We start from the raw sequence: 27,111 nt of genomic DNA on the forward strand, positions 1-27,111 counted from the left end.
GAAGCTCATATCCCCTGTGCTCACATCCCTTTTTGCTCCCATTTTGCAGTAGGAGTGTCAGGAAGAAGAAAGTTATGCATCAAAGAAGCAACTATGATGCTATTGGCACCTTGTAAAGGCAATAGCTGGAGGTTGGACAAGCTGTACACTGCACATACTCCAGAGCCACTGCACACCCAGACTCCAAACAGTTCCAAAAGGACAGTAAGGTGATGCCTCTGAGTGCTCACCACTGAGCAACTCACTCACATCCTTGTATGTTTAGGGCTCCAGATCAGTAATCTGTGTTTATCTTTAATCAAGCTGTGACAGTGTGCACATTAATTTAAGCCTAAGTTACAAAGAGGAAATATGTTAATATAGAGAACAGTCACTGCCAGAAAAATACACTGGCCAGTTTCTAAAAGAATGGGTGAGGGGAAGATCTACAAGCTGCAAAAATTATTGGTTCATACTTTTCCTCTAATTATCAACTCAATGAGTGCCCCTTTGTTTTTCAGGTCACTCCCCAATTACATGTTTCCTTTGTTCCACAACATTTAATTCTCTTCCAGTGTTGCAAAATTAACTGGACAGGTTTCTTAATCTTGTGTCCACAAAGAACTTGTTGTAATTGCAATGAATGCTTTCATTTTGCTGGTGTCTGAAATACGATTTGCAGGGGAAGGGGGAGTGCGGGTTGATGCTAGTCCCATCATTAATAACATTCCTGCAGGGATTGTAGTGGTGGGAGTAAAAACCCCAAAGCTTTTATATAATAACAGCATGTGTTTGCACGTGAGCTTCTCCTTTAAGAAGCCTTGGGCTACTGGAAGTAGAGAGATCCAGAGAAAAGGCAGCCCCACAGCTATAACAGAGGGCAGAGGTTAAATCTTTTGGCATATTTACCATAAGAATGGTCACTGCACACCCTCTCCCTGAAGGCTTCACTGAAATAGAAGTGTTTGCCATTGGTACTGCCCTGCTGGTAGAAGGTAAGTTGGGTGTGGGACAGCAGCAGTAAGATTTTTTTCCTCCTATTATTTCTGGTAGGAGGGGGGAAGGAAAATTGAAGTGAAGAGCAGCGTTTGTGGTATGCTGACCCTGGTTACAGTGGCTACATCACCAGTACTTCTGGTGAGTAAATCAGGGTGAGCTGCAAGCTCTACCATGAATATCTGCACTCTGTGCATACCTGTGGCAATGAGAAGTACTTGCTACTCAGCTCTCTTCTCAGGAATTTGGGATGGAATGTTTTGTTGTTGACTTTTAAAGACAATTTTATCTTCCTTTGGGGAAAGAAGTTGAAATGACTGATAATCTCTCAATGAAATTGGACTGCTTGTTTTGTGGGTTATGATGGCTGTCTTACAATCAAACACGATAGCTCCAAAAAAACCTGTAAACTATTAGCATACATCCAGACTGCACTGGTCGCACTGCAATTAATGGCTGCTGGGTAAAAGTAACAAACCATATCAATTTAATTTAGCCAATGTGATCTTTCTTAAGGCATATGCCACTTATTGAGAGACTGCCACAGAACTGTGAATTTATATCTACCTGGCAGCTAGCAAAGGCTCATAGCTAGGATTATGTGGGTGTCAGTCCCAGGGCCTGGGAACCCATTCCTGCCTAGTGCTGCTCAGAGGGGGCTGCCCAAAGGCAGAGGAGGGGAAGCTGTAAGCACCATCAGAGTGGGATAAATGCTCATTAGCTCACCCCATGAACATGGAGCATGAGTGCTCACCTTCGCCTTGCACCCGAGCTTGTATCTGGCTGCAAAGGAAAGCTGGAAATGCTGTCAGACACTCTTCCTTGAAAGAAAGAGGAAAAAGCTTCTACTTCTTGCCCAGGGGCACGCTGCTGCCTAAACAGAGTCCAGGGCTAAGCCTGGCTGACAGTCCCTGAGCCATGGTGCACACCCTGGCAGGATCTGCACTCTGATCCTGAAGGGTGGGAAGCAGCAGCAGGACAGGGACAGTGCTGGGGGCTGGCAGAGCCCGAGAGCCGGGTCCTGCTGGAGACCTGCTGCAGCAGGACAGGGACAGTGCTGGGGGCTGGCAGAGCCCGAGAGCCGGGTCCTGCTGGGGACCTGCTTGTGGCACCACGGCCCCGCCAGCACTGACCTGTGCCAGGGGCTGCAGCCTGCAGGGGACCTGCAGCTGTGCAAGTCCCAGCAAAGAATCCCGTGGTAACCACCTTCAGTTAAAACTAGGTGTAGTCTAATACATTTTTAGTTTACTAAGCATAAGTATTTTCCATAGGCAGAATGTGCCCAGTAGATTAACAGTAAAACTTTATTATTGTCGTTTGGGTTAGAAGACCAAGCTAAATAATCAGGATTAATTCACTTTCTGAAACACATGAAGACGTCTCCTTTTTTTATGGCAGCTTCTTACTGCAGTTTGCAAAAAAAGGTTGTGGTGAAGAGTTGCATTCACTTTAAGTGGACACATTTGCTCATCCAAAAATGAAAATTCAAAGCTTTTTTTTTTTTCTTTAATTTAGTGCATTCTCTATTTGTACACTCATGCTGAGCTTCAAGAAAGCAGAATGTGGGAAACCCTGAGGCTTCCAAAAACAGGGAAAAGATAGGAAAAAAATCTGATCTAGTAATAACTCTTCAACTCTACTCTAAATATGCTCAGAACACATCTCTCCTAAAGGCTTCTCTGCATTTGGGAGAGTTGACAGCAGTTTTACCCTGTGGGTGGGAGGTAATCTGGCAGGGAGGAAATAAAAACAGCAGATCTCAAATAGCCCCAAATATTTCTCCTGGAAGTATTTTGTTATATGTTGTGTAATGATAGACACACATCAGCTGTTACTATGGTTATGCCATCAGCCATTAATGCAATTAAGGTAGAAGCAGGATTTCTGACTAGAAAAAAATCATCCATCTTATGTAACCGCAGAATTAAGACAATAAGCATAAGTAACTACACTACTTTACAGAATTAGGGGATAAGGATTTTTTCTGTGCTACATCATTTCTTTTTCCAAGAAGAACACAAAGACACAGTGCCTCTCATCTAACTGAAACTTAGAGACTAGATGTTGAGTCAGAGCATCATCAGAGCTAAAATAATTCAGGTGGCCTTGAAAAGGGCATTAAAAGACAAAGCTTGAGTTAAACCAGTGAAGGATGGGCGTTGGTGAATAGCTCTGTGCTGGGTGAATAGCTCAGGTTGCTTGGATCCCTCTCTGAGGACCAACATAAATTTATTTTTTTCAAATCTATCAGTGGCTGCTTTTCATAATTAGATTATTCCTTTCCATGTATAGTCTATTGATGAGGGCAGTAATAAGATTGAGCTGGTGTGATTCAAGCACTGTGCAGGCTACCCTGAGACAGAAGCCCAAAGGGAGGCAGCCTGACTGAAACATGGGTGGGGGATTTCTGTGCTTAAACAAAAAAAGAATGTTAGAATGGATATTAAACACAAATCATTTCTCTATCAAAGTCAGGCCTGGACATGTGTACACCAGCAGCATGTGCTGGCTGTCAGCTCTCCTGAAACTGCCTCCTCTGCATCTCACTTGCTCTGAGCCCTGACCCATGTGTCCCTTGCATGGAGCCTGACCATCCAGCTTCTCTTATTATCACAAAAGGCAGGATTACAAATAAGATCAAACCGCTTCTGCTCCACATGACTGATGAAGTCTGAAGCACTGGCTCGAGCCATGACTTCTCATCTGAAAGCCTTTGTAACTTGCGTGCAGGCTGACCACTACAGATATATTCCCTGTGCATAAGATTCCACTGTAACTATTCTCTCATCAAAGAAAACAGCAGTATCATTGTAGATACTTTCCATTTCCAGTCGAATCACGCCAAACAATTCTGTCTTTCAGCCCTGCTTGGTTTCTGTCTGAATGGCCTGACAATTATTTCTTTCCGAAAAATCAAAGAGCTGCGAACGCCCAGCAATCTGCTGGTTCTCAGCATTGCCCTGGCCGACTGCGGGATTTGCATCAACGCCTTCATCGCTGCCTTTTCCAGCTTCCTCAGGTATGGCAGAAAGGTTTTCCTAGAGCATGCTCAGAAGAACCACATGAAAATTAACGGCTTAAGCTCTAAGAGGTCTAACTAATTAAATGGCTCTCTTTCTACCATAAGTCATAGCCAAACTTCTCATTCCCTCAATCTGAAACAGCGAAACAAAACCCTACGTGGTTCTACCGGGCAAGTAGAAAAGCAGATTTTACTGCATATATAATCACTGACAGATTATAAGACTGACTAAAGAAGACATTTAGCCAGACGGCTTTATCTGTGGCTATAGAACCTACTTGAATACCAAAATATCAATTTACTAAACCTCTAGACTGACCCCAAATTTTCTCTGCAAGTCTCTATCTGTTTGTTGTGTTTCACTGACTTGCACACATTGACAAATTGGCTCCTCACAAAGGAGGCAAATCTTGAGGATCTGAATAATTGGATGAAATGTAGATTTCAAATTTAAAACCCCCAACTTTTCAACACACAGATACAGGGTTATATTTTCTCCTCAGCATTGAGAGTACAAATAGCTGTTGTACCATAAGAGACACCACAGCGAGAAAAATGCTGGCAAATCCCTAAAAGCAAGCCCAGTAACATCTTTCAGTGTTTCTCACACAGATGGGACGAGCACAGGCTATCATTGTACCCTCTCTGTTGATGCAATTTCCAAACATGTCTTCACCTTTATCACTTTCTTAGTCTATTCCATGTTTGTTGACAGATACTGGCCGTATGGCTCCGATGGCTGTCAGATCCACGGCTTCCATGGCTTCCTGACAGCACTGGCCAGCATCAGCTCCAGCGCTGCCGTCGCCTGGGACCGATACCATCACTACTGCACAAGTAAGGGCTGCAATTTACCTCACAGCCTCACCCACGTCCCGCAAAAGGCAGCTGCCTTAGGCTTCTGAGAATCAAAGCAAGCACATACTTTCCATTTGTATCTTACATATGAGTTTGTTTTTCTTATACACTAGATAGAGCAAATATAAACAGTTTCTCCAAAGAACCTCTTCCCATACAGGGGGGAATAATCAACCACCTTCAGGAGATATTCCCTCATCCAGATCACATCCAATTTGTACCCTCTTTCTCTTAATCCATAAGTAATCTTTAAAAAAAATCCCAAATAAAATCTAATTCCTCATATTGAAGAAAAATCTATTCATCTTGGGCTTTCATCCAACACCCTGCTATGTACCAAACAGATCATCATGTTCATGCAGAGTTTACTAATTATAGATAAATTTATTGTAAACAGAGAGCTGCCTCTGCAGAGATGGTGACTGGAACAGAGCCTGTGCAGGGGCATGACTGGGCAGACAGAGCTCAGCAGCCCCTCTGTGCAACACACAGGCATTTTGGGGTGCAAGAGACTTTTTTTACCCACAGAGCCATTCAGGCACAGCCTCCATGGGATTCCAGCAGCAAATGACAAAACACACCCAAAGCACACAGGGAATATGGTCAGTCTGATGATCCCATTGAGGACAGGCTGCCAACTTTTTTGTTCTGCAGTTTTTGCAGGAATTTGGCTCAGGCGAAGAAATGTACTTTTCATGTCTAGACAAAGGCCCCAAATAATGCAGGCTGCGAGCTAAATCCATACTAACATCCCTTGGACACTGAAATGCATTTGGAGCTGGAAGAGGAGCATCTGTATTTTATGAGAGAGAGCCTGAAAATAAGCATGTCTGGGAAAGACATTTTACTCTCTGCCACATTGACTTTAATGCTTTTGTGTCAAGCACTCCTCCAGTCAAGAACACACAATGCATTTAGAGCACAGGCAGAAGGACCCTAAGGGCACAAGCTTCTTTACTTTGCTCAAATTGTTACTTACTGATGGCCAAACGTGGCTCCTTATAGTGAACATTTTGAACAACAAAACAAAACGAAAGTCCCAGAAGGTGCTCATGCCCTGTGGTTATTCCAGTAAAACCAGCCCCATCTAGTTCAATTCTTCACATGCTGATTGCAAAGAAGATTAAGTCATATTTCATAGATGTGCTACACCAAGCCCACAGGCTATACTGTGTTCTCAATCCATACATTAAACTCCTGTTGACACCAGTGTGACTTGCATGCCTGTACAGAAGGTACAAAATACCTTTACCTAAAACACAAGGCTATCAGCCTTTTGTCTTCACTGCCCAGGATCTGGTACTCCCTTCCAGGCTCAATTACATCATCCCCAGGTTTTTTTTATTATGTCCTAACAGTTTCCCAAGAAAACCTTTGCTGTGTCATTCCTCAGCTTGGCACTTTATTATTCACTATCCGTATTTCTGGGAAGAAAGAGCTGACGAGAATGTAAGATTCCTACGATGATAAGATAACTTTGGACTTTACAACCATTCTGGATGCTAATATCACAAATCTGTTCACCAACGTTCTGAAAATTGACCAGGTTTTTAGATTCAGAAGACAGTACAGCCCTAAGTGACAAAGCACTGCCTTTAAAGTGTTTTGATAACCAGACAAGTCACTCAGCAGAAATCAGGTTGATATTGCTTGGCATATGAAAGAAAACAGTGTTATCATCCCTCGTGATAGAGAAGGTCAGGATATTTTACTCTCCCCTCTCTTGTTTGTTTGTTTTTGTTGTTTTTTTTTACTTCCAGGCAACCACACTGGGCAACTCTTTTCATCCCCTAAGTGTGCCTCTGGGGTCTATGAGATACTACTTTGACAGCAAAGAGGAGAGAACTAGGGAAATAACCTAAAAGTACGCAATAAGAGCAGAAAATAGCAGGGCAGTCTGAAGAGTAGCAATGGCAATCTCTAGCAAGATGGGAAAAAAAGATTTTAAAATGTGATCATTAGGGGGAAAAGAAGAAAACAGAAGTAGTTATATGTTAGTGCCTGACAGTGAAGAAGAAAAGGGCAGATTCTGAGGAAGCTGTCTCTCAGCAGCCAGGTATGCTGGACAGAAGGTGAGGGTTTAGACCAAAGCAGACATCGTCAGTTCCTCTCTGGCCGGCCATTCACACTACCATTAGAAGTTTCTGAAGAGGGGAAGGATCCTGGCCAGTTCATAAGCACAGCATAAAGTTACAGATTTGAAATGAAAGAAAAAATATAGATTTTTAACTTGCATTTAAGAATTAGAGGGAAACAGAAAATCTGAAGTGATTTATACCCGTACTTCTCTCAATATTATAAAAGAGAAGACAAAACCAGCAGGGATTTCACAGCAGCATTCAATTTCTAAAAGTAGAATTACAGTGACTTTTATCTAATCCTTAACAACCAAGGTAACCTGGGTTGTTATATGAGTATTCAAAGATTACCAAAGTAACATTTGCTAAAATTGCAGCTGTCAGTTCTGTCAAGTTAGAAGTCCCGAACTCCTGTCACACTGACTGCAGCCACCCTGCCACATTCCCCTCACCTAGTTTTGTACCTGTTTCAGTTTTCCCTGACAAAATGTTGATGTTTATACAGATCTTGCGTTTTTCACTGAAGCAGGAGGTAATCACCAAGACAATCTAAGATCACGGTGAACCACAGCAAAATAAAAAAATTAATGGAGTTTAAAAATCCCTTAATTAGGTTAGTTTAAAAAGTTTTTCTGATGATATGCACAAAACAAGCTATTACACATTACAGCTTTCTTATCCCTACAAAAAATGAATACTTGTGAGCACCAGTGACTGGTGCTTTTTGCACTGCAGATGAAGTAGGTGCTAACACCTATTTTATTTATGACTGATTTCTTTTTCCTTATAAGATTTTCAGATATTTCTGTCTTTGACAAACATAGCTAATTTTAAATGATGCATGCCATTAAGTTTGGTACAAGCCATATATTCCCCTGGAATATATTATAGCTTAATATTATACAGCTATTATAATTTAACCATTTGTAAGAATGAAGAAAATGGACTATTTTTCCCCTCCATCATAGAAAATCCCATTGACCTTTTATTTGAGAAACTCCTTTTGAACAGCAGACTGAAATCTGCCCAGTGTCAGAGATGTATTTTTCAGTCTGTGAAAATCATTTGTTTGAATAAATCATGTCTTAAAAAAAAAATCATAAATGTTTCCACAAACTAACCCCCAAGATATAGTTTATGATTATATCACTAAAAACTGGCCTTCATGATCAAAAGGATTAAGGTTCCATGCTCTATCTAGCACTTGCTAAAAGTTCATCTTTTGGCATCACAATTTTAGTAATCTTTGAATGATGGGGAGCAGTCTTTCTCTTCCAAAGCAATTAGAGAAATTGTTTAAAATTCCCTGTATTCATTTTTCACTGTGTGGAAAAGAGAGGCTTCCCTTTTGCTTTTCAAAGACAGAAAACCAGAGCACAAGAGTGATTAGACTTAATAGGACCAAACTGCCAGGACTGGGCACTAATTAGGAATTATATCTGTAAGCATATGCTGAACCCCATACATATGCATTTAATTGAATTAGGACTTACACAGCTATTACATTAAATTTCATCAGGCCAAGAAAAGGCATTTAAGGTAAAGCAGTGGCCTGTTGTGCACAAAAATAACTGAACTGCTCTCAACTTGTGCTCTTGCTCTCAGCCTTCTCAAGGAAGGACATTTTTTGCCACGTGAGCACAGCACGATTCTTTCACTGTTCTTGTGCTGAAATTGTTTTTTCTGAATAAAACTAAAATAATCTCAAGATTGTTTGATTTTACATTCGTACATTTTTAGCTACTTCTGATACATGTGTAAATATTTTCTAAAGGGTCAACCACCAGTTGATTTCACCAGGTCTACTTCACCATTAATCTCATTTTGCAAAAGGTCAAAGCCAAAAGGAAAAATTTAATTTTGTCAGTTTTGATTCTCTCCTCTTCAAGCATCCAAAGTGGGGCCCCTTAAGCGTGAGAGGAGAGAGAAGATGAGCTCAGCCCCAGAAATGAGCTTTCCAAAGGCAGGCTGATGAGACGTGCCTGCTGCCAGATTCCATTATTGCATAGTCCTTTTATCCTACATCTAATAAGAAAATGGTGATCCCTAACTCCCACGGAAAACTAACTAAAATAAAATTTTCCTTAGAGTTTTTCACAGAAAAGGCACAAACACTAAATTAATAAGATGCTCAGGCTACATTGCTTCTTTGGACTGGGAGTTTAAGAATAATCATAAATTACTAAAAAATTGCACTTCTATTTCTAGTCCCTTAAATCAAAACCCATTCTTTTCTTTTCATCTATGTAATTCTATAGTCATATTATGTGAGTACTACAAAGCAGTATTTAAGCCTTTGCAGCCAAAATGTATCTTCTATGTAGTAATCATATTAAAGACAGATATTAGTCATTATTAACAATTCTTCATTAGTAATCATTACAAAATTATGCTTTAATTTACTAAAAAAATAGTCTTTTTTGCAAGAACCAAATATAAAACCTAGAATATCCCATACAGAGTATTTTCTTTGATTTTCCTTGGTATTTAAATTGTAATGTGTACAACTGTATTTTCCCATGTTTCATTTTTGAACACCTGCACCAAACGAATTTTCCCAGTTGATTTTTAATACAATTCAAACTTTAATTTTTTTTCCCTGAAGAAGCTCTGGAAGACAAGACAAAGGAGATGAATGGAACCAGAATTCCTGTAAAAGGGCAGTTTCACTAACACCCTTTATTTTCCTTTTAAAAAATACACAAGAACAGTACAACACAAAATAGCTACTGTAGAGTTTGTGGTTCTTCCTGAGGCTGCTGCCTCATGGGGCTCTCCAGCCTATGTGGCCCCCAGATGTCCTTCACCCAGGAGTCAGCCACATCTGGCCTCACAGCTGGGACTCACCTCAGGCACCTCATCCCCAGTCCTTCACCTCTCAGGGAAAGCCCAGAATTGGCCTGAATCTTCCTGCCTGCTGTCATGATGCTGCTGTCTAAGGGCAGACAAAAAGATTGCTTCCCAGCCTCAGTGAAGATGACATCATTCCTTGTCCCTAATGGGAGATTGGATTAGAAGGGAGTGCTGGGGAAAGTCACTGTTCTCCTTGCTGGTGCTGCTGGCGTCATGGGCTGCTCACCATGGGCATGACAACAGACACTGGCCTCAATAACAAAATTATCCAGACCTTCTTACGTGCAAGCACTGGGGCTAGCACAATATCCTGCAGCAGCAAGGAAGCCTGCCTGCCTGCCTGCCTTCTCCATGAAGAAATACTTCCTGTGTCTTCTCAACTTTCCAATCTTTCTTTACATTCCTATGGTGTTTGATGGAGCCAGATGAGATATTCCCTTGTGCCTATTTTATTATCAAATTAGGAAAAAATTACTAATGCTCAACTTCATATTTCCTGTTACAGGCTAAGTGATGATCTAAAGGGCAAAATTAACTTGTCCAGTAGTATTTTTAGAACAAGCTCTGTTCTCAGGTTGCATATATATATTCACATGTATATTGATGACCAGTCATTTTTGAACAGAGTATATTAGATATCCACACATGCTGTGCACTCCTGGCCAGGCAGGAAGGAAGAAGGAAGGGGCTGGGGAGTGTGTGTAGAGTCACGTTTCTGATCTGACCCACACTCTGCAATGGGACTCTTTCTTCAAAGACTCTTTATTGCATCACTCTGTTCACTCTACTCTCTGCCTCATCTGTGTCTTTAAACACATTCCCAAAACACAGGAATATCGTGTTTGTAACAGCAGCTGTATCTCCAGCACGGTACAAAGCTGAGCAGCGATACAGCATTTGTCTAAGTAAAACACACAAAAGAGAACTACAGTTTGCTGTTTGCTAAAAGCTTCCTTCAGATTCTATGGGAGACTGACTCCTCCAGACTCTGGTCAGCTTCAGGATGCAAAACCTGAACAACTGCTTGTTGGGCTTGAGGCCCAAGGGCGTGACAGCTGTTTCCAGTGGTTTTGTTCGGGGCATGGAGACCCCCTTTCCTCTTCCCACAGGGAGCAGGCTGCAGTGGAGCACAGCTGCCTCCATGATGGTGTTTGCATGGCTGTTTGCTGCCTTCTGGTCCGTGATGCCCTTACTAGGCTGGGGAGAATACGACTACGAACCCCTCCGAACCTGCTGCACCCTGGACTACAGCAAAGGGGACAGGTGAGGGCCAGGGCCAGCTCCCACAGGAGCAGAGTGCAGGCTGCCATCCCCTAGGATGGCCTTGGTGGCACACAACCCCCCCTCCGCTGTGCCCACCACTGTTCCTGGGGCAGATGTCCCTCCCCAGCAGCTGGAACAAGGCAGGCATCACCCAAGGCTGCCTGGACTTGCATGGTGGCACACAGAACAGCTGAAGTCAGCTTCCTCTGTGGGAGAGGCTGGTGCTCAGCTATCTGCCACTCCCTCACTCATCTACACAACTGCATCTTCTCTGGGTTTAGGGCTTGAAACTCCTTCACAATGCTTTTGGCTTTATGCAGGCCAGCACAGATGTCTGAGTAGTGATGTTTGGGTTTAGAATACAAATGCCTGTTGTGATTTTCTACAATACTATCCATCCCATACACAACAGCATGGCACAGCTTAACTGGCCTTCAGCAAATGCTGCACCTCAAGCACGTTGACAAAAGCGGTTTTAGCAATTTTAAAATTAGAATTTGGTAAATACTTAGAGCAAGTTGATAGAGATGCACTAGAGTTGAATTAACACTCTCTGTTTTTCTTCCCTCCTCACCTTTTCCAGAAACTATGTCACTTTCCTTTTTGCTCTGTCCACATTCAATTTCATGATCCCAGGCTTCATCATGCTGACAGCCTATCAGTCCATACACCAAAAGTTCAGGAAAACTGGGCACTTTAAGGTAAGAAAGCTCCCTGAGCCCCTGTAATCACCTTGACAAAATAGGGCTGCATTCAGTAGAGACAAAGTCCTTGAAAAAAACCAATTTCTTTCACAAAGACTTTGACTCAGCTCCTTCTGTCCTAACTCCCGAGTGCTACTTGAGTAGAAGGGTAGTGCAACACAGGATAGGGCCATTCAGAAAGTTCATGGAAACACCATCCTTGGAAATGTCAACCTTTTACCAGACAGCCACATTTGCCCCAAGCTAATGCTGTAAACCGTTCCCCATCAAAGAGGGAGTTGGACCAGCGATCCTGAAGATTTCCCTCCATCAACACTGGTCCAACTCTCCTCAAAAAATAAACACAGAGCACACAGAAGATTTCCCAATAGCAAATTAGTATTTATCCAGAGAAACTTATCTCAGGAAGGATTGTTATTTCCTGCTTTGCTATAGGCCTTTGGCTTATGGCTGAGGAAGTCAGACAGAGCTACAGCTCTGCAAGGAAACACGCAGAGGGGGGAGAAGGGCCTTCCCATACACATTGTGTTAACACTTGGCTGAGGAAATTCAGAAATCTTTATGAGCTGGAAACAAAGGAATTGTTCTGGTGTGGCAGGTTTATGGGAATGTAATGTGGCCATTATATGAGTTATTTGCTGAGGTGCAGGCTCAGTCTGGGGCACACTGCATGGCTGGTGGGCACAGCCCAACCCCTGCACTCAGTTAAGACAGTGAGATCTCAAGAGAAATGTAATATTGACAGAGACAGTCTGGCAGACTTTTTTGTAGTTTACTGGAATAAATACATGTGCCCTCTATATATTTCTTGAACAAATCTCAGTGTTCATTATTATGTCTATCACTTTTTTTCCAGTGAGTTTGTATGCACTAGCATATGATTTCTTCTCGCGAAACTCTGTAGCTGTGCAGACAAGTTGCAGTGCAAAAAATTTAAGGATGAAATTATCTGCTCCTTAGTCATCAATATTTAAAAGATACTTGGGAACAGCTGGCCATGAATGCCACGGATAGGGCCCTAGCATAAAGGACAGAGAAATCCCCCTACCATAGCATAGCTACTGCATCCATTTGTTGCAGCAGCACGGCAGTGGCTTCACACAGCTTGTCTGCAAGACCATCTAAGAAGCCAGCAATATATCATTCCTTTTAATCTGCTTTTAAATTTTCACATTGCTCTCTCCCCTCAGCAGCAGTCACTGGCCATGGCTTCTATATCTAGCACACACTGTTCTAGCTGATCAAAACACCATAAGGTGTTTTGCCACCTCTGCCACTGCCCACCCACGCCCAGGATCAGGCTTTGGTGCTGCTGCACTGCTCTGTCTCATATCCTGTTGCCTGATCCGCTCCTGCTACCGAACACGAACCACAGTCCCACAGGACCTCTCCCATCCATTTGTTGCAGTGTGTAATTGTGAAGCACAAAGAAAGCTATTGCTCTTGTTTTTCAGTTTAACACTGGTTTACCATTGAAGACACTGGTCATTTGCTGGGGTCCCTATTGCCTCCTGTGCTCCTATGCAGCAGTGGAAAATGTGATGTTCATTCCTCCAAAATACCGCATGGTACGTCAGTGCCACCTCAGAACACAAACAGTGGAATTCTCCTCACTCTCCTCTCTCTGTCTCTATAGAACAATACCTATTTACTCACTACTGGGTTCACTTGTAAAAATGTATATAGGTAGTCCTTTTACTCATAGCATTCTGTTCATCTACCATTTTTTAGGTAGGCACAGTGATATAACAGGCATTGCATTACTGCTTTATCAAGCAAAAATTCAGGAAGTCAGCAGTATTTTTCTTCAGCAGTTAATAAGGGGTGTGTAACCTGCACTATTCTGATCTATGCAGGAGCTTTTTGTGTCCTTCCCAGAGTGAGGCACTAGCTCAGAATTTTCAGTTTTAAAGAGACTGTTTGTCTCATTCATATTTCCAACACTTCTCTCCCCTCAAGGAAGCTGTAATTCACCATTCCTAAGGTTCTGCAGCCTCCTTTTTCCCCTTTCTTCTATGAGTCTTGGCTCCAAAGCCACTGCTGGAACTCAGTAATATCACATCAAATCTTTCAACTTTTATTCCATGCCCCAAAATCAGCCCGGTTTCAGATCACCAAATGCATTACTGTATTCAGTATCCCACATTAAATGTGTTAGCAACATCAGCCTGTTCATCCAGCCAAAGGTGTCCATGGCACACCTTTCCCTCCTAAGGGTTTGTATTCACTCTCAAGTTTGTATTCACTCCCTGTTTCAGGCAATGCCAACCTAAATTCTTTCTCCTGGAAACCATAATTTCCTGAGTAGGACTTCCCACCAGCCAAATTGCTTTTACGTCTCCACTGTCTGGGAGTAGCAAACTAATGCCATTGGAGAGAGGCTTTTTTTTTTTTTGTAAAGGGAAACTAAACATAGGCTGAAATCAGCCCATTGGCTTCTCTGTGTGTTTTCCTAGTAATAAATATTGTGTCTCATGACAGATTCCTGCCCTTATTGCCAAGACTGTGCCAACAGTGGATGCCTTTGTATATGCCCTGGGAAATGAGAACTACAGAGGAGGAATATGGCAGTTCCTCACAGGACAGAAGATTGAAAAAGCAGAGGTTGATAATAAAACTAAATAACCCATTATGGCTTTAAACAAAATTACTGCAGGTACATCACCGAAAGCAAAATTCAAGAGAAAACTGAGTGCATTCTCTGATATGTGCAAAGGTGGTTCCACATTGGAAAGGCTGTGCATTGGCTACAGAAAATGAAGTATGGAAAGAAAGCCCTCCAGATAAGTGTCCAAACCGTCATGAGCTGCTTGTCAAACAAGCTGCCTTAAACCTGTGTCAATTGTCATCAGTCTCATTTTGTATGTCACTGCGAATAAACTATGTGCTGGAAAGCATTTTTTTTTCTCCTGATAAAAGCTAACATAAAAGCTCAGCAAATTAACTGAAGCAGGATATTCATTTATCCAGTGAGGCCTCATCAGATCAATCTGTGCAGGTTGTCCATATGGTAATGTCTGGATTACTAGAAGATTAAACCAGCATCCAGTATTGACCACATGTCTGTCTAAATAGCTTGTTCATCTGAACAACTCATTTTCAGTGCACCCAAAACAGGAGTTTCCAAATTTCCATCATGAATCTGATATCCTAGTTCCATAAAAACATTTTAGTGAGCATGTTTCCCCAGTAAGGAATATGAGCTTGGCTCCTATTCAAATGAGTTACTGCATGACATTCAGCTTTGTCACACACTAAACTGCATCAGATTTTGCAGCTGCTGCTTAGCAGGACAATCAAACACTTATGGTCCATCATAAAAAACATTCATCTTTTTGTTGAACATTGAGCAAAAACTAAAGGGAGGTATGAGTCAGATTCTGTTCAAAAATGTCATAAGAATAAAAATTAACTTCACATCTTCCATTAAATTCCCCTATGTTCTACATAAGAGAGCAATCACTGAATCAGTAGGGATTAAAGCATCTGAGCAATTAAAAAGTCACTTTCAGAATTATTAGAATTCATATGTATTTTAAACTCCCAGAAATGTCCACTTTAAACACTTGTATTTACTCATGTTGCTCCTATTGCCTAATGATGAAAAACTGTCAGTTGATATTGCCTGTTATTACAAGATGTGTCTCAGAATTGCCCATTTGTAGAAAAAAATGTGCACGACACAGATTAGGAGAGACTGTGTGTAAAAAAAAGCAAACCTAATTGATACTTACAGGGTTCATATGGTTCATTTCCAAGCACTGACAGTAGAAGGGTCTTTGAAACTAACCAAAGAAGCTGATCCATCCTTTTGATGCCTTCCAACATATTAAAAGGGAAACCAGTTGTTTATGAGATACAAAAGGGTAGATGGTACAATCCGGCGAGCTAAACAATCAGTGGGTAGAGGGAACATTCCTCTCATGTCTAGAGATAGGGAATAAATGTCATTTTGCCAGCAGTTAACCAGCAGGTTCCCATTCAGAGATGTGCTTTGGGACTTCATGAGGTTTAATGGGGTCACAAACTACCTGACAGAGCACTGAATAATGCCCTGACAAAATTATGCAGAATAATGACGTCTAATGCTGACAGCTAAGACTTACATCTTAGGTACACATATTATAAAGTGAGCAGATGACAAAATGTTTGTGCTGATAAGAGCAAAATAATGTGTCTGGGCACAAAATTACCTTTAAGTATGTACCTACATTGTCAGGCCCTGAATGTGCAATTACCTCTTTCTCAGGAAAGAGGCTGGGTAGGTCTTGCAATCACCAGCTCCACCGTCAGTGGACTCACAATGAGAAATCCCAGCAGAATGCTAAAAAACACTAAAAAAGGAGTAGATAACAAAACAGGACACAGTCGCACCATTTGAAAACCATCTATTCAGACTTAGTGAACAGGGCACATAGTTTGGGTCATTCCAACTCAGAGAGGATAAACTAGAAAAGGGCCACAGAGATGATCAAACACAGGGAGAAGCTTGAACACAGTAGGGAGGAAATGAAGGAGAGAGTTGGCTCAGAAGAGGTGGCTGGTGAGAGCAGCCAGGCTTATTGAACCAGGGATACAGGGCATGAGAGATGGAATGATTGTTTGCTGCTCCCAGTAGCAGAAGAACGATGGGACATACAGTAAAATTAGTTTGAGATGTGCATTTTCTGAAGTCCACAGTTTGAGGAGTGTTCTTCATGTCTGCCTATTGGAACACATTATGGCTTACATAAAAAACTGTAATAATCTAATAAATAACAGCTAAAGACATTTGGTTAGGGACCGAGTCCCTTTGGCTTAAAGGAAACATACATCGGGAACTCATCTCAGACTTTGGCTTAGTCCATTTGCTGATTGATTTTTGACTTGCTCTTACTACAAACTTTCTAATGTGAGAGCAGAAAGCAGCCCAGCTGTTTCTTCATTCTGTTGGACAGCTACAAATCTAAACATGCCCCTGCTTAGGTTTGTGCATTCTTTTTCATATTGATTACTGAGAAGTAGTAGCGGGTAAAGCTGAATATCATGACTTAGAGAGCATAATGTTGGTAAATGGTATTCAAGCCTTGTGACAAATGGAGCCTCTGTCCTGAGCAGCAACAAAAGCTGTCCTCTAGAGCCCCACTGAAGAAACACAAGGTAACAAAGTCACTGAAACGTTTCAGACCTAGGGACAGTGCAAAACTACAGACAGACTGTGAAGAACACAGGACACGTTCATAGGGCCCAGCTTAGTGCTGTAAGCTTGGGACTAAGCAGAGGCAGTACGATGCACTACAGTGAGATGAGAACAGCCTGCCCCACCCAAGGGAGAGAGAGACCTCACTTCAGATGATTTCCTGTGCACTGTGTTTCTCCCATTGGGTCAGAAATCCCACCTGGTTTCACTCTGCACGTCTGAACCTAAAGATGTACATAAAACCTGAGTCATTTCTCCTGTCATTTATCACCCCCCTAAATATCATTGACAAATGCTTCTCAGCCAGTCAGGCCCATAGCCATCCCAGCCTGAGGACTCCTTTGTACAAGTTCCTGACTGAAGGAAGAGAGGCAAAGAAAGCATTTGAACAAACTGTTCAAATTCTAGTTTATAGCCTTGGCTGCTGACTTTCTGCCAAAGAAGGGAGGAATTGGGATTACTCATGACTCATTTATTGGATTATGCATACTTTCTCTCCACAAAAAAAAAAAAAAATTGAAACAAAAAAAGACGTGGAAATAAACATGATAGTTTCCAGGGACTGGTCACCAAGATCTAGCAGTACTTGATAACTGGTCAGTCTTCTGGCTATGACTAGTTCTCACCACTGATTTATCCACGTTAAGAAGTGGCTGATGACCACTAGCAATGGCCTAAACAAGTGTCCTGTGCTTCAGGAAAATGTCTGAAAGCAAATTTCAGTGCATCAAGAAGCCCAGCACATTCTTCCAACTCAATGACACAGTTTATCCTTAGCGCAGTCAGCATTCACCACGATGTGCTGGCCCAGCTCCCCATGGCACTGCTGGTTGTCCAGGTCTTGCAATGGGTATCTGTTACCATCCCGATAACACCTGTCATAACAAGGTGTTATCTTGAGTAGTTTAGGCTGAAGCATACAAAATCCCATCATGTTTTTGTGCTCTGGAGAGTCCCAGATGGCTAGAAACAGGATTTACATTACCCTGACCAAAGTACAGGCCAGGGGGTTATATGGGGGATGAAAGACACTCCTACACTTGTAGTATCCCACCTATTCTCTAAACCAAACTGCATAAGAACAGAAAATGGAGACTCAGCTTAAGCCAGTACAGCCAATATGAACATCAGTGATTAATACCTGTCCTGTCACTAAAGATCAGAGTGACTACAACAACTGTGTGCCCACTGTTAAAAATAATTAAATTACACCTCAGGTTATGTCACATTAGCCACTGCAACCCTTTGTTGGGGACAACCCAAACAGAACAGAAGTGGAAGGTGGGCCTCTCCTTACACTTCAGTTACTTGATTCAGTATCCAACCACTCTTATCGCCCAGTGATCCGCAGCATTATATCCAATATCACTTAAACACCCTACCATCCCTCTTACAGGCAAACTAATTCTGCTTGTTTGTGCCACACTGATGAAAAACAGACTTTCAAAGGAAAAACAGAAGGCAATTTTTCCTCCTCATCTCTAGATACAAAGCGTAATTTCTTCAGGTTTTCTTTCAGCAGACATAAATGCCTCACACCTTAAACAGCTTTTCATGCAGTTCTATTTTCAAGGTTATTAAATGCCCACAACTCCAAATGAAGTTACTGTGTCCTCAATAATGCTGCAAATCCAGATCTTGCTGACTCAGTTTTCATGCACTGCCCACACCTACAAACACCCTCCAGTTCAATAAAAGGGAGTCAGGCTTTTCTGCACTGCACATTCCTCATGTGCCTCACACACACTGTGATGTGTTTTTCCCAGCACCCTCAGTACAGCTGATGGAAGCATTAAACAACAATTCAGCAATAGGGTCAGAGGAGGAACCTGCACTGTTCCCAGTCCATCATCATTCCTCTTTGAACTGCATTACTGTAAAACAGGGCAGTGAGCTGGTTTTGTCATCACAGAGAAAAAAAGGACTGCCAAAATCTTAAGCATGGACCCAAGTGCTAATGATTGGTTTGGTTCAACAAGGTGGGATACAAAGACAAAAAGTGAAATATAAGATTCTTATAGCACCATGAATGACAAGAGTTAGTCACAAGTAGCAATCCTTCCTGTTATGTCTCACTTAAATTTCTGTTCATGTCCCACCTGCAAGGATGACAAAGTAGAAGCTCACACCTCAGCCCATGATAGTGAGAGTTTGCATGTTAAACTGCAATATTAGGTACCATCTGCCTTTTCATACATACTCACACTCAAGACTGTTCATGAGAGGATTACAGTCAACGGTCTGTGTGAGCTACCCTGGCCAGGCTAACACAGTAAATACTCAGAAGACTTTTTGTTAAGAAGACAGGCATTCCACTCTCTGCAGAGAATAGGGAGAGTGGGCCTGCTGCACTAATATTCTGTAAAATAATAAGAATTTTCAAATGGTGAACACACATGACTACACATCTATAGTGTTAGTATAGTAAAGGTGTTGTTTGGAAGTTTACTAATGTAAAGTTACCTTTTGTGTATGTCATTAAAAGACAAAAGGATCCAATAACAGCACCAAGAAGCACAAAAATTCTTCTCAACGAGATGCAAGTCTGAATGATTATTAATACAATTGAAACTGTAAATGCAAGATTTAAGAATTATTTTTTTAACATTTCAAGACCCTTGGATTTCTGCAGACTGTAATTTCTTCCAGTGTTTGCCACGTATGAAATTTTCCAAAGCAGGTTTTGTTCAGAACAGAACATCAGATCACAGAACTGTCAGAAGAGAAGAAACAGTGCTGTATAAAGGGGCTGTGCTGGGCTACAGGCTTTTCTTGTTTCAGAAGAAGCAGGAAACAAGCGCGGAGCTCACTGGATAGGAATAATATCCCTGAGCAGTCCAGAGAGGTGAGGCAAAGGGAGCTGCAGAGAGCTGATACCTCCCTTGAGACTCTGACCCACAGAAATGGTCAAGACAATTAAGATTTTGCACCTAAATGCCAATTTAATGTATTTCAGGTGCAAATTCAATTACCTGTTTTAAAGGAATCTAATTTTAATTAACCCAGGTCTCAAATTAATGTAAACTAATTAAACATTGTTTAGAAATATGTTTCAGAAGACAACACCTAGTTCAGTAGGTCTCTAATAGTAGAAAATGTGCTTTCTTTACCAACAATTTGTTCTTGGGAATTAGAAAAAAAATTGTGTAGCTATAAAGCAAGGTCTGATTTTTTTTACAGTGCTGTCAAAAGTCAAGTTTGAAAAATAATTCTTTCTAATTATTGTAGTACAAGATTATGACTCTAGGAAGACAAACATTTGTGTCCTACAAATATATATCTCATTTTTAAATGGTGACAGCAATAGTTCACTTACATATAGACGAGGTTGGATGGAGTTCTGAACAGCCTGGTTTAGTTAAAAGTTTCACTGCTTAAGGCAGAGGGGTTGGAACAAGGTGATCTTTAAGATCCCTTCCAAACCAAATCAAGCCATTCTATGATTCTATGTTATAAAAACCAGCACAGAATATTATATACGTGGAAGCAGAAAGCAAACTTGCAAGTGCTACAGCAAGAGTGCTAAATTTTCAATGTGCTTTAGATCTTGACAGTGAAAACAAAGTGTATTTTGACAGGCAACAGTTGGAGGCTCTAACTGCTGGAGAAGCCACTCTTCATTTTCTTGGTGAATGTGAGAAAACATATTTTTTTCATGGTGTTCATTGATTTGTGTCCACTGTCCCAAGATTTCTTCCACTGAACTACACGGTGAGGTGCTACAGCAACATTCTTGATTTCTCTATCAGTAAGCTGACCCATCATTCAAAGACAAGCAGTTTTGCAAGCAAATTGTATCACATCGGATGAGAAGCCATTGTGCCGAAATCAACAGTAGAAGCAGCAGCTTAAGGATGCTATTAACTACAGATGGGGCAGGGAAAACGCCATCGAACAAACACAAGGAAGGCAAACCCAGTGCTTTGGTGGCAATATTTGTCAGCTCTTTCACCACTGAACCAGAGCCAGATCAAACTTTGCAGCTGATCAGCACTCTGCAGTTATGCTTCTGTCTCAGCAGCTCATTAAGTGGCAGCATGTCCTAGATACCACATGGAATGGTGCCTCTGATGCATGAAATAAATGCAGCATTTCCCAGAGATCTCTGAAGCCTTTCCTTCACTAGGAAGATTTCAACTTTCTTGAAATAGATAACAAACAAAAATCTTAATGGAGACAAGACAGTGGGCTGATTTACTGTTAGCCATTTATCTACAAAGAATCTACATATTGAGATACTTGGCATCAGCAGGAGAGACATCAGTGCCTGGAGGATGGTCTCCAAGCCAGAGTTTGGTACATAAGCTCTCCCGAAAAGTGGAATCCACACAGAAAGTAAGGAAAAGCACCTTAAACAGATTACAAATATGAAAAAAGGGGAGATTTTTTTTTTCATGTCCTTTGTCAGCACATTGAGCCACTTCATTGCAGCCTGTTTTCAACAAAGATTCAAAACCTGGGACTAGGCAACTCAGCATCATTGAATTATTTAAGCCAGAAAAGACCTTCCTAGAATCACATTCTTGAACTACCAATTAGGAATAATTATTTTTAATTAATGGTTGGACCTGGTTTTGCCAACTGAATGAGAACAAGTAATCTGGAATTGATCTGACTTGACTAGATGTGAAGAAATTTAGATAATGGTATTTTTTTCCAGGACAAAATGCAAAGACTCATGTGTTCCTAGTGAAAAGTTGAATTTCCCCAAGATACTTGTAAGGATAAGTAAAATACAGCCAACTACACCTTTTATGGAATTACCATGTAACACGTTCTCTGAACTGAATACTAGGCTACTGGCAGCTCTTAAAATACAATTCATAGGTAGATACCACTGAATGGAGACATTTTAAAACCAGAGACTTTTTCGTGATTGACTCTTTGGTTTTGCTTCTCTATGCTATAGTCCCATCTTCAGGTGACATAAAACTGTGTGGAATAGGAAGTAACTAACAGATAGATGGGTAAATGAGCCATCAGGGTAAGTAGCTGTAACCTGCAAAAATGTATTTTGGCGAGATCAAGTGTTTTAGATCCAAGAATAGCAGTTGCTTATATTTACATGATAGAAGATTTTGCTTTGAAAAACAGAGCTCAGAAAAGGATTTAGGGGTCATTATAGATAATCGCCTCAATGTAAGCTGTCTGGGCAATGCTGTTGCAAAAAGGACTAATGAGATTCTTGAATATGGGTGGGGGAGAATAATATGAAGCAGAAATAATGAAGGATTTCAGCATCATTTGGCAGCACTGCCAAGACCCTTACTAGGTTACTGAATGCTGTCCTAGTGTCTGCATTTTAAGAGGATTTGAAGACATTGGACAGAGTTCAAGTGAGTGTCACAAATGTATTCTCTGGCTTTAAAATAAAAAAGCCCATGCCTTCTGATGTGATGGGTAAGAAGCTCAGCATATTCAGCTCACTGAAGAGAAAGCACAGACATACCTTCATCACACTGCGTAGGTAATTGCTCTTGGGGAAGACGTACGTGAGGAGCTTTCCAATCTGGCTGACAAAGATCCAATGAATAAAAGCTGAAGTCAGAAAAATTCAGCCTTGAAATAAGGGGAAATTTACCAGCAACAAAGACAGAAACAGCTTCTCAGGGGAACTAGTGAGATCACCATCACTTGCAACCTTTTAGACAGATAGCTCTGAAGATACACTTTTGGCCTGGTTTCAGACTAGATGATTATGGTTGTCCTTCCTGGCTCTCTAAGCTGTGACCCCTTAGTTCCCCTATGCACAGCTTTATTTCCTCAGCCCTTGGTGAAACAGGACTGCCTATACTGTAATCAGTGTGCTTGCAATGCTTCCATGATGGCTCAAATGATGCTACAGGGGCTATGACTGGCAAGGATGAAGGGTTAGCACTGTGGGGTCATGTTGGCTTTGTGGTCAGGGAGTAGGGGTAACCTCATGTCCTGTTCTGACGTAGACAGTCAAAAGGTTTTGTCAGCAGGAGTTTGAGAGATCATAATCCATTCCTAAGGATGCAAACCAAGTGTAAAATCTTCTTGGGTAGTAGTGGAGAGTGATCAACCCTCGTGAAGCTATGAATGCTTTCCTTTACATTGAGGCCAAAACTAGTTTGAAATGTTCCCCTGCTTTCGCCAAACTCATCCACAGAGCACTTGGACAGTGGAGCACACACAGATATGGTCAGATCTGATCCCAATGTGCTTGCTGAAGGGAGCCACACTGGCCAACTTCACTGCTCTTAGAAATTTAGAAAGCACCAGGTATTTATTCAGAGGCAGGATCCTCCAGGGGAAACTGTACACAGGAGAGCATTGCAGACAGACAGATACACCTGCTGTGGGATAGACAGGTGGGGAGAGCAGAGTATCAGCAGCTCTGACACAACTGCCTAAAGATGGCGTTTGAAATCAAATGTATATAGCAGCCATACTTATATTCAACACATGAAGTGGCAATGAGTTTCGACCTGAAACATCTGTGAAAAAAACACGGTTCTTGACTCCAGTGAAACCCCGCTCAGCAGCTGAAATTAGAAACATTAATCCCATGGCGTTGCCTATAATTAAGGGCTCCATCTACCACCAAACTGCTGTGTGACTACTACTAGGATTAGGAGAAAATTAAAAGAGAAGCAAGCATTGCAAGCATCAGTAAGACAAGCAATAGCTTAGTGTCTTCTATTACACAGACAAAATGACAAAACTGGTATCCTTTTGCAGTTGTCCTTTCTCAGAATTCATTACCAGTGTCTTGGTTTAGATAGATGACAACCAGCAAAAATGAGAGTATTACAAACAAAACTAAGGAATTCAGGACTACAGGCATGTCAGAATCCTATCACCCAACAGTCTTTGCTTACATGGAGCATTTGTTAACTTCTTTTTGCTAAAATACTTCAGAGGCCTGAGCTTGCCACTTGTTCTGGTTTTGGCTGGGTTAGAATTAATTTTCTTCATAGCAGCTGGTATACAACGTTTTGGATTCAGTGTTTATTATACAGGGATGTTTTCCTTACGGCTGATCAGCATTTACACAGAGCCAAGGCCTTTTCTGCTCCTCACCACACCCCACCAGTGAGGAAGCTGGAGGTGGACAAGGAGCTGGGAGAGGGCACAACCAGGACAGGTGGCCCCAGCTGACCTAAAGGATATTCCAGACTGCATTACATCATGCTCAGTACATAAAGCTGGGAGAAGAAGGAGGAGGGGGACATTCAGAGCAATGGCATTTTTCTTCCCAAGTAACTATTCCATGTGAGGAAGCTCAGTTTCTCGGGAATAGCTAAACACCTGCCTGCCCATGGGATGTGCTGAATGAATTCCTCGTTTTGCTCTGCTTATGGACGTGGCTTTTGTTTTACCTAGTAAACCGTCTTTATCTCCACCCACGAGTTTCCTCACTTTTACTCTTCCAATTCCTCCCCATCCCACTCCGGGGGAAGTGAGTGAGCAGCTGTGTGGAGCTTAGTTGCCCGTTGGGGGTTAAACCAGGACACCACTGAATTCTACTCCATTGATTTACCACCACAAGAGAACACAATACCTCAGACAAACATTTACAAATAATTATCCAAAGGGATAGTGTTGTCTCCTTGGATGTCTCTAAATGGTACCTGTTGTTTTTCTGTCTGAAAACTATTTGAAGATGTGGACAAATGACAAGGATAGCAACAAGAAAGTGTCGTCCTGTGAGAAAGGTGCCATATGGTACACAAATCCTATTAAGAGGGTTTAATTGTTATTTAAAAGCCTATAGGCAAGCAGGAATTAAAGGGAGCCCAGTTCAGACATTCTCTGGATGCCGATTTTGCTTCAGTTTCGGTTGCAGTCAGAATGCAAGATCCATCCCTCCGCCTGCTGGTAGCCATTAAATATGACTGGAAGAACAAGGAATAACCCCCAGGAAGCTGGGGCTGTGCATTGTGTCTTACCAAATCCCACTGCAGGCTCCTGCAGTGCCTCGGTGCTAGCAGCCAGTCCTTTCTCAGTTGCACTGACAATTTAACTCAGACAAGCTGGTTCATCTATAATGCATGATGGGAATTCCATGGTTTAAAATATTTTGTGTCTCTTCTCAGAAGTAGTCTACCTTCCTGCCAGAGCCATAAGGCCATGGCTGCAAACAACATTACTTGTCACTAGTCTGTTTCTTTTTTCTTCTTTTTTTTCTCTCCAGGTGATGGAAAAGAAATTATCTGGGAGGTCTTTCCAGGCGAGGTGGCTGTACTGTGACCAAGGGGCACTACTGGAGCTGCAGAGCTGCCATCTGCACTGGTTCCTCACATCCCAGCCTGGGCTTTCTTGTCATGGAGGAATACAGATGAGGAGCTGGCTAACTGCCGCCTCCAGCAATCAAAAATTATGGGACAGAGCTGGCTTGCCAAGCTTGAGGCAGTGGAAAAAAACTGACCTCTGAAAATATATCCTGGCTGTTCCATCAAGGGTAAAACTGAAGTGTTTACTTTGATTTTATTAAATCGGTGTATAGAAATAGTACATAATTTAGAATCATAGGCTTTGGTTAAAGCTACGATTGCAAGGTTTTAAGCAGGTCAGGGGCCCAATTAAAAAAATTAAATCCACAAAATTTAATCTCTCTGTATCTTTTTGCTTCAATGTGACTCTTGTTAACTCCCTAAAATTAGATTTTTAATCTCAGATTGGCACCCCATTCTCTGCCACTCAAGTAATACAAGCAGTGAGAAGATTATGGCCACTTATGTAGTATCTATTTTCCTATAATCCTTTTAGCACCATAAATGCTAAATATAGCATCCAGTTTAAATTAGCTTTAACCTCAAGTTGACTCCAGTTAACCATGCAGGAACAGACAGAAAAAAAAAGCAAAACCAAAACCAAACCACACCCCAAAGAAGGCTAGAAAAATGCTAGAAATATTCCCGCACTTTTACAAAAAAATGTAGTAAGCTGTTCAGTGCATATTAACAGATGACTGCAATAGTGGTGAATTGTCAACAGCTACTTGAAAATGTGGGACCTGTGAGCCCTTAGTCTGCCACACGTGAGTAGATTGGTCACAGAACTCACCCATACAAAGAGTCATCCCAAAAAGCATAACAAGCAACTGGGGCTGCTCCTGCAGCTCCTTACTCCTGGCTGTGTTTGCAAATCATTAACACTGAACACGGAGGCATTTCTGTGAATCAAACTCCCACTAGTTTTTCCAGGACAACCCTTTGTTGGCATCATGAGACTTTCGCAAGGAAAACTGATACATCCCTTAATTAGGGGAGGACCACCATCGTAAATTGGTAGCAAGAAGAGCTAAAACAGGCTCAAACCTAGAACAGGAATGACTTCAGTAAAACAACTGCAGAGAACCCTGCCTTTTCCTTGGCAATTGAGGAAGAAATAAATCCTCAGCACCAAAGCAGAGGTTTCAGGAGGTCTCCCATTCTCAGAGAGGGATACCCCTGAGGGGTCCCAGCTCCTGCTGACCTCAGCCACCTTTACAGATGCCAAGACCAGATCACTCCATGCATTTTACCTTGGACATTGATAGGTTACATGCTTACTTGTTAGCCTGTATATTCTATTTCTGCCTCTACAACAGCACTTATTCTGACCAGCTCTGTTTTTTCACCAGCCAGTTTGCTTAAGGAGCATAACAGCAAATGAATCCCAACAACCAAAACATCCTGAAGTAAACAACTATACACCATTAAAGTTACAGGTTCATCTCAAAACTTAATACTAGATTTAATAAGGCTGCAAGTTTCTCCACTTCTTACTTTTGCCCTTTTCAAACACCACATGGAGACAAGGGAAGCCCACCCACAGCAAGCCTGGCATTTTTATATACTCCAGAGACAGAATGACTCCCAAACCCTACTCTGGCATGGGAAACGTCATAGAGATGTGAATTAAAATATATCTGATTGCCTCTGCCTGTCCATTTTGCTTCAGCTTGTTAGGAACAATTAAACAGATGCCTAATGCTGAGCAGTAAATGAGTACCCAGGAACTCTTCCCACAGTTTTCCTCCTTCACTTGGAGGACTGCCACATACACAGATTGCAACATTCTCAAATGTTCATTATTGAGACACACTCATCTGCTAAACACAGATTAGAAGGAGAGGACAGACAGAGCTGGTCAAAGGAGAAATAATGAATCAGGAAATGTCCGTGTGTACTGTCACAGCCACTACCAAAACATGTGGTGAGATTCTGT

At 41.7% G+C, this 27,111-nt stretch overlaps 1 protein-coding gene and 1 long non-coding RNA gene across 4 annotated transcripts in view; one reads left to right on the top strand and one right to left on the bottom strand.

Moving 5' to 3' along the window:
* LOC136293707 (uncharacterized) overlaps positions 1-27,111 on the bottom strand; it is a 41,375-nt gene that overhangs the window by 5,881 nt on the left and 8,383 nt on the right. The gene's annotated exons all lie outside the window — the stretch shown is intronic.
* On the top strand, positions 896-25,354 carry RGR (retinal G protein coupled receptor). 2 transcript variants are annotated; one of them, XM_066190638.1, is made up of 8 exons: positions 896-974; positions 3,838-3,994; positions 4,713-4,834; positions 10,896-11,049; positions 11,633-11,750; positions 13,208-13,321; positions 14,235-14,409; positions 25,094-25,354. In XM_066190638.1, the coding sequence occupies exons 1-7, from the start codon at positions 896-898 to the stop codon at positions 14,376-14,378; spliced, it is 888 nt and encodes a 295-aa protein (XP_066046735.1). In that variant the 3' UTR covers positions 14,379-14,409; positions 25,094-25,354. The 2 variants fall into 2 exon arrangements, with proteins under 2 accessions (XP_066046735.1, XP_066046734.1); XM_066190637.1 differs by lacking the exon at positions 25,094-25,354 and having other exon boundaries at positions 14,235-14,635.

This window comes from Chamaea fasciata, unplaced genomic scaffold, assembly GCF_029207755.1.
Source record: "Chamaea fasciata isolate MVZ Bird 193981 ecotype frontalis unplaced genomic scaffold, bChaFas1.0.hap1 SCAF_9, whole genome shotgun sequence".
Lineage (NCBI taxonomy): Eukaryota > Metazoa > Chordata > Aves > Passeriformes > Sylviidae > Chamaea > Chamaea fasciata.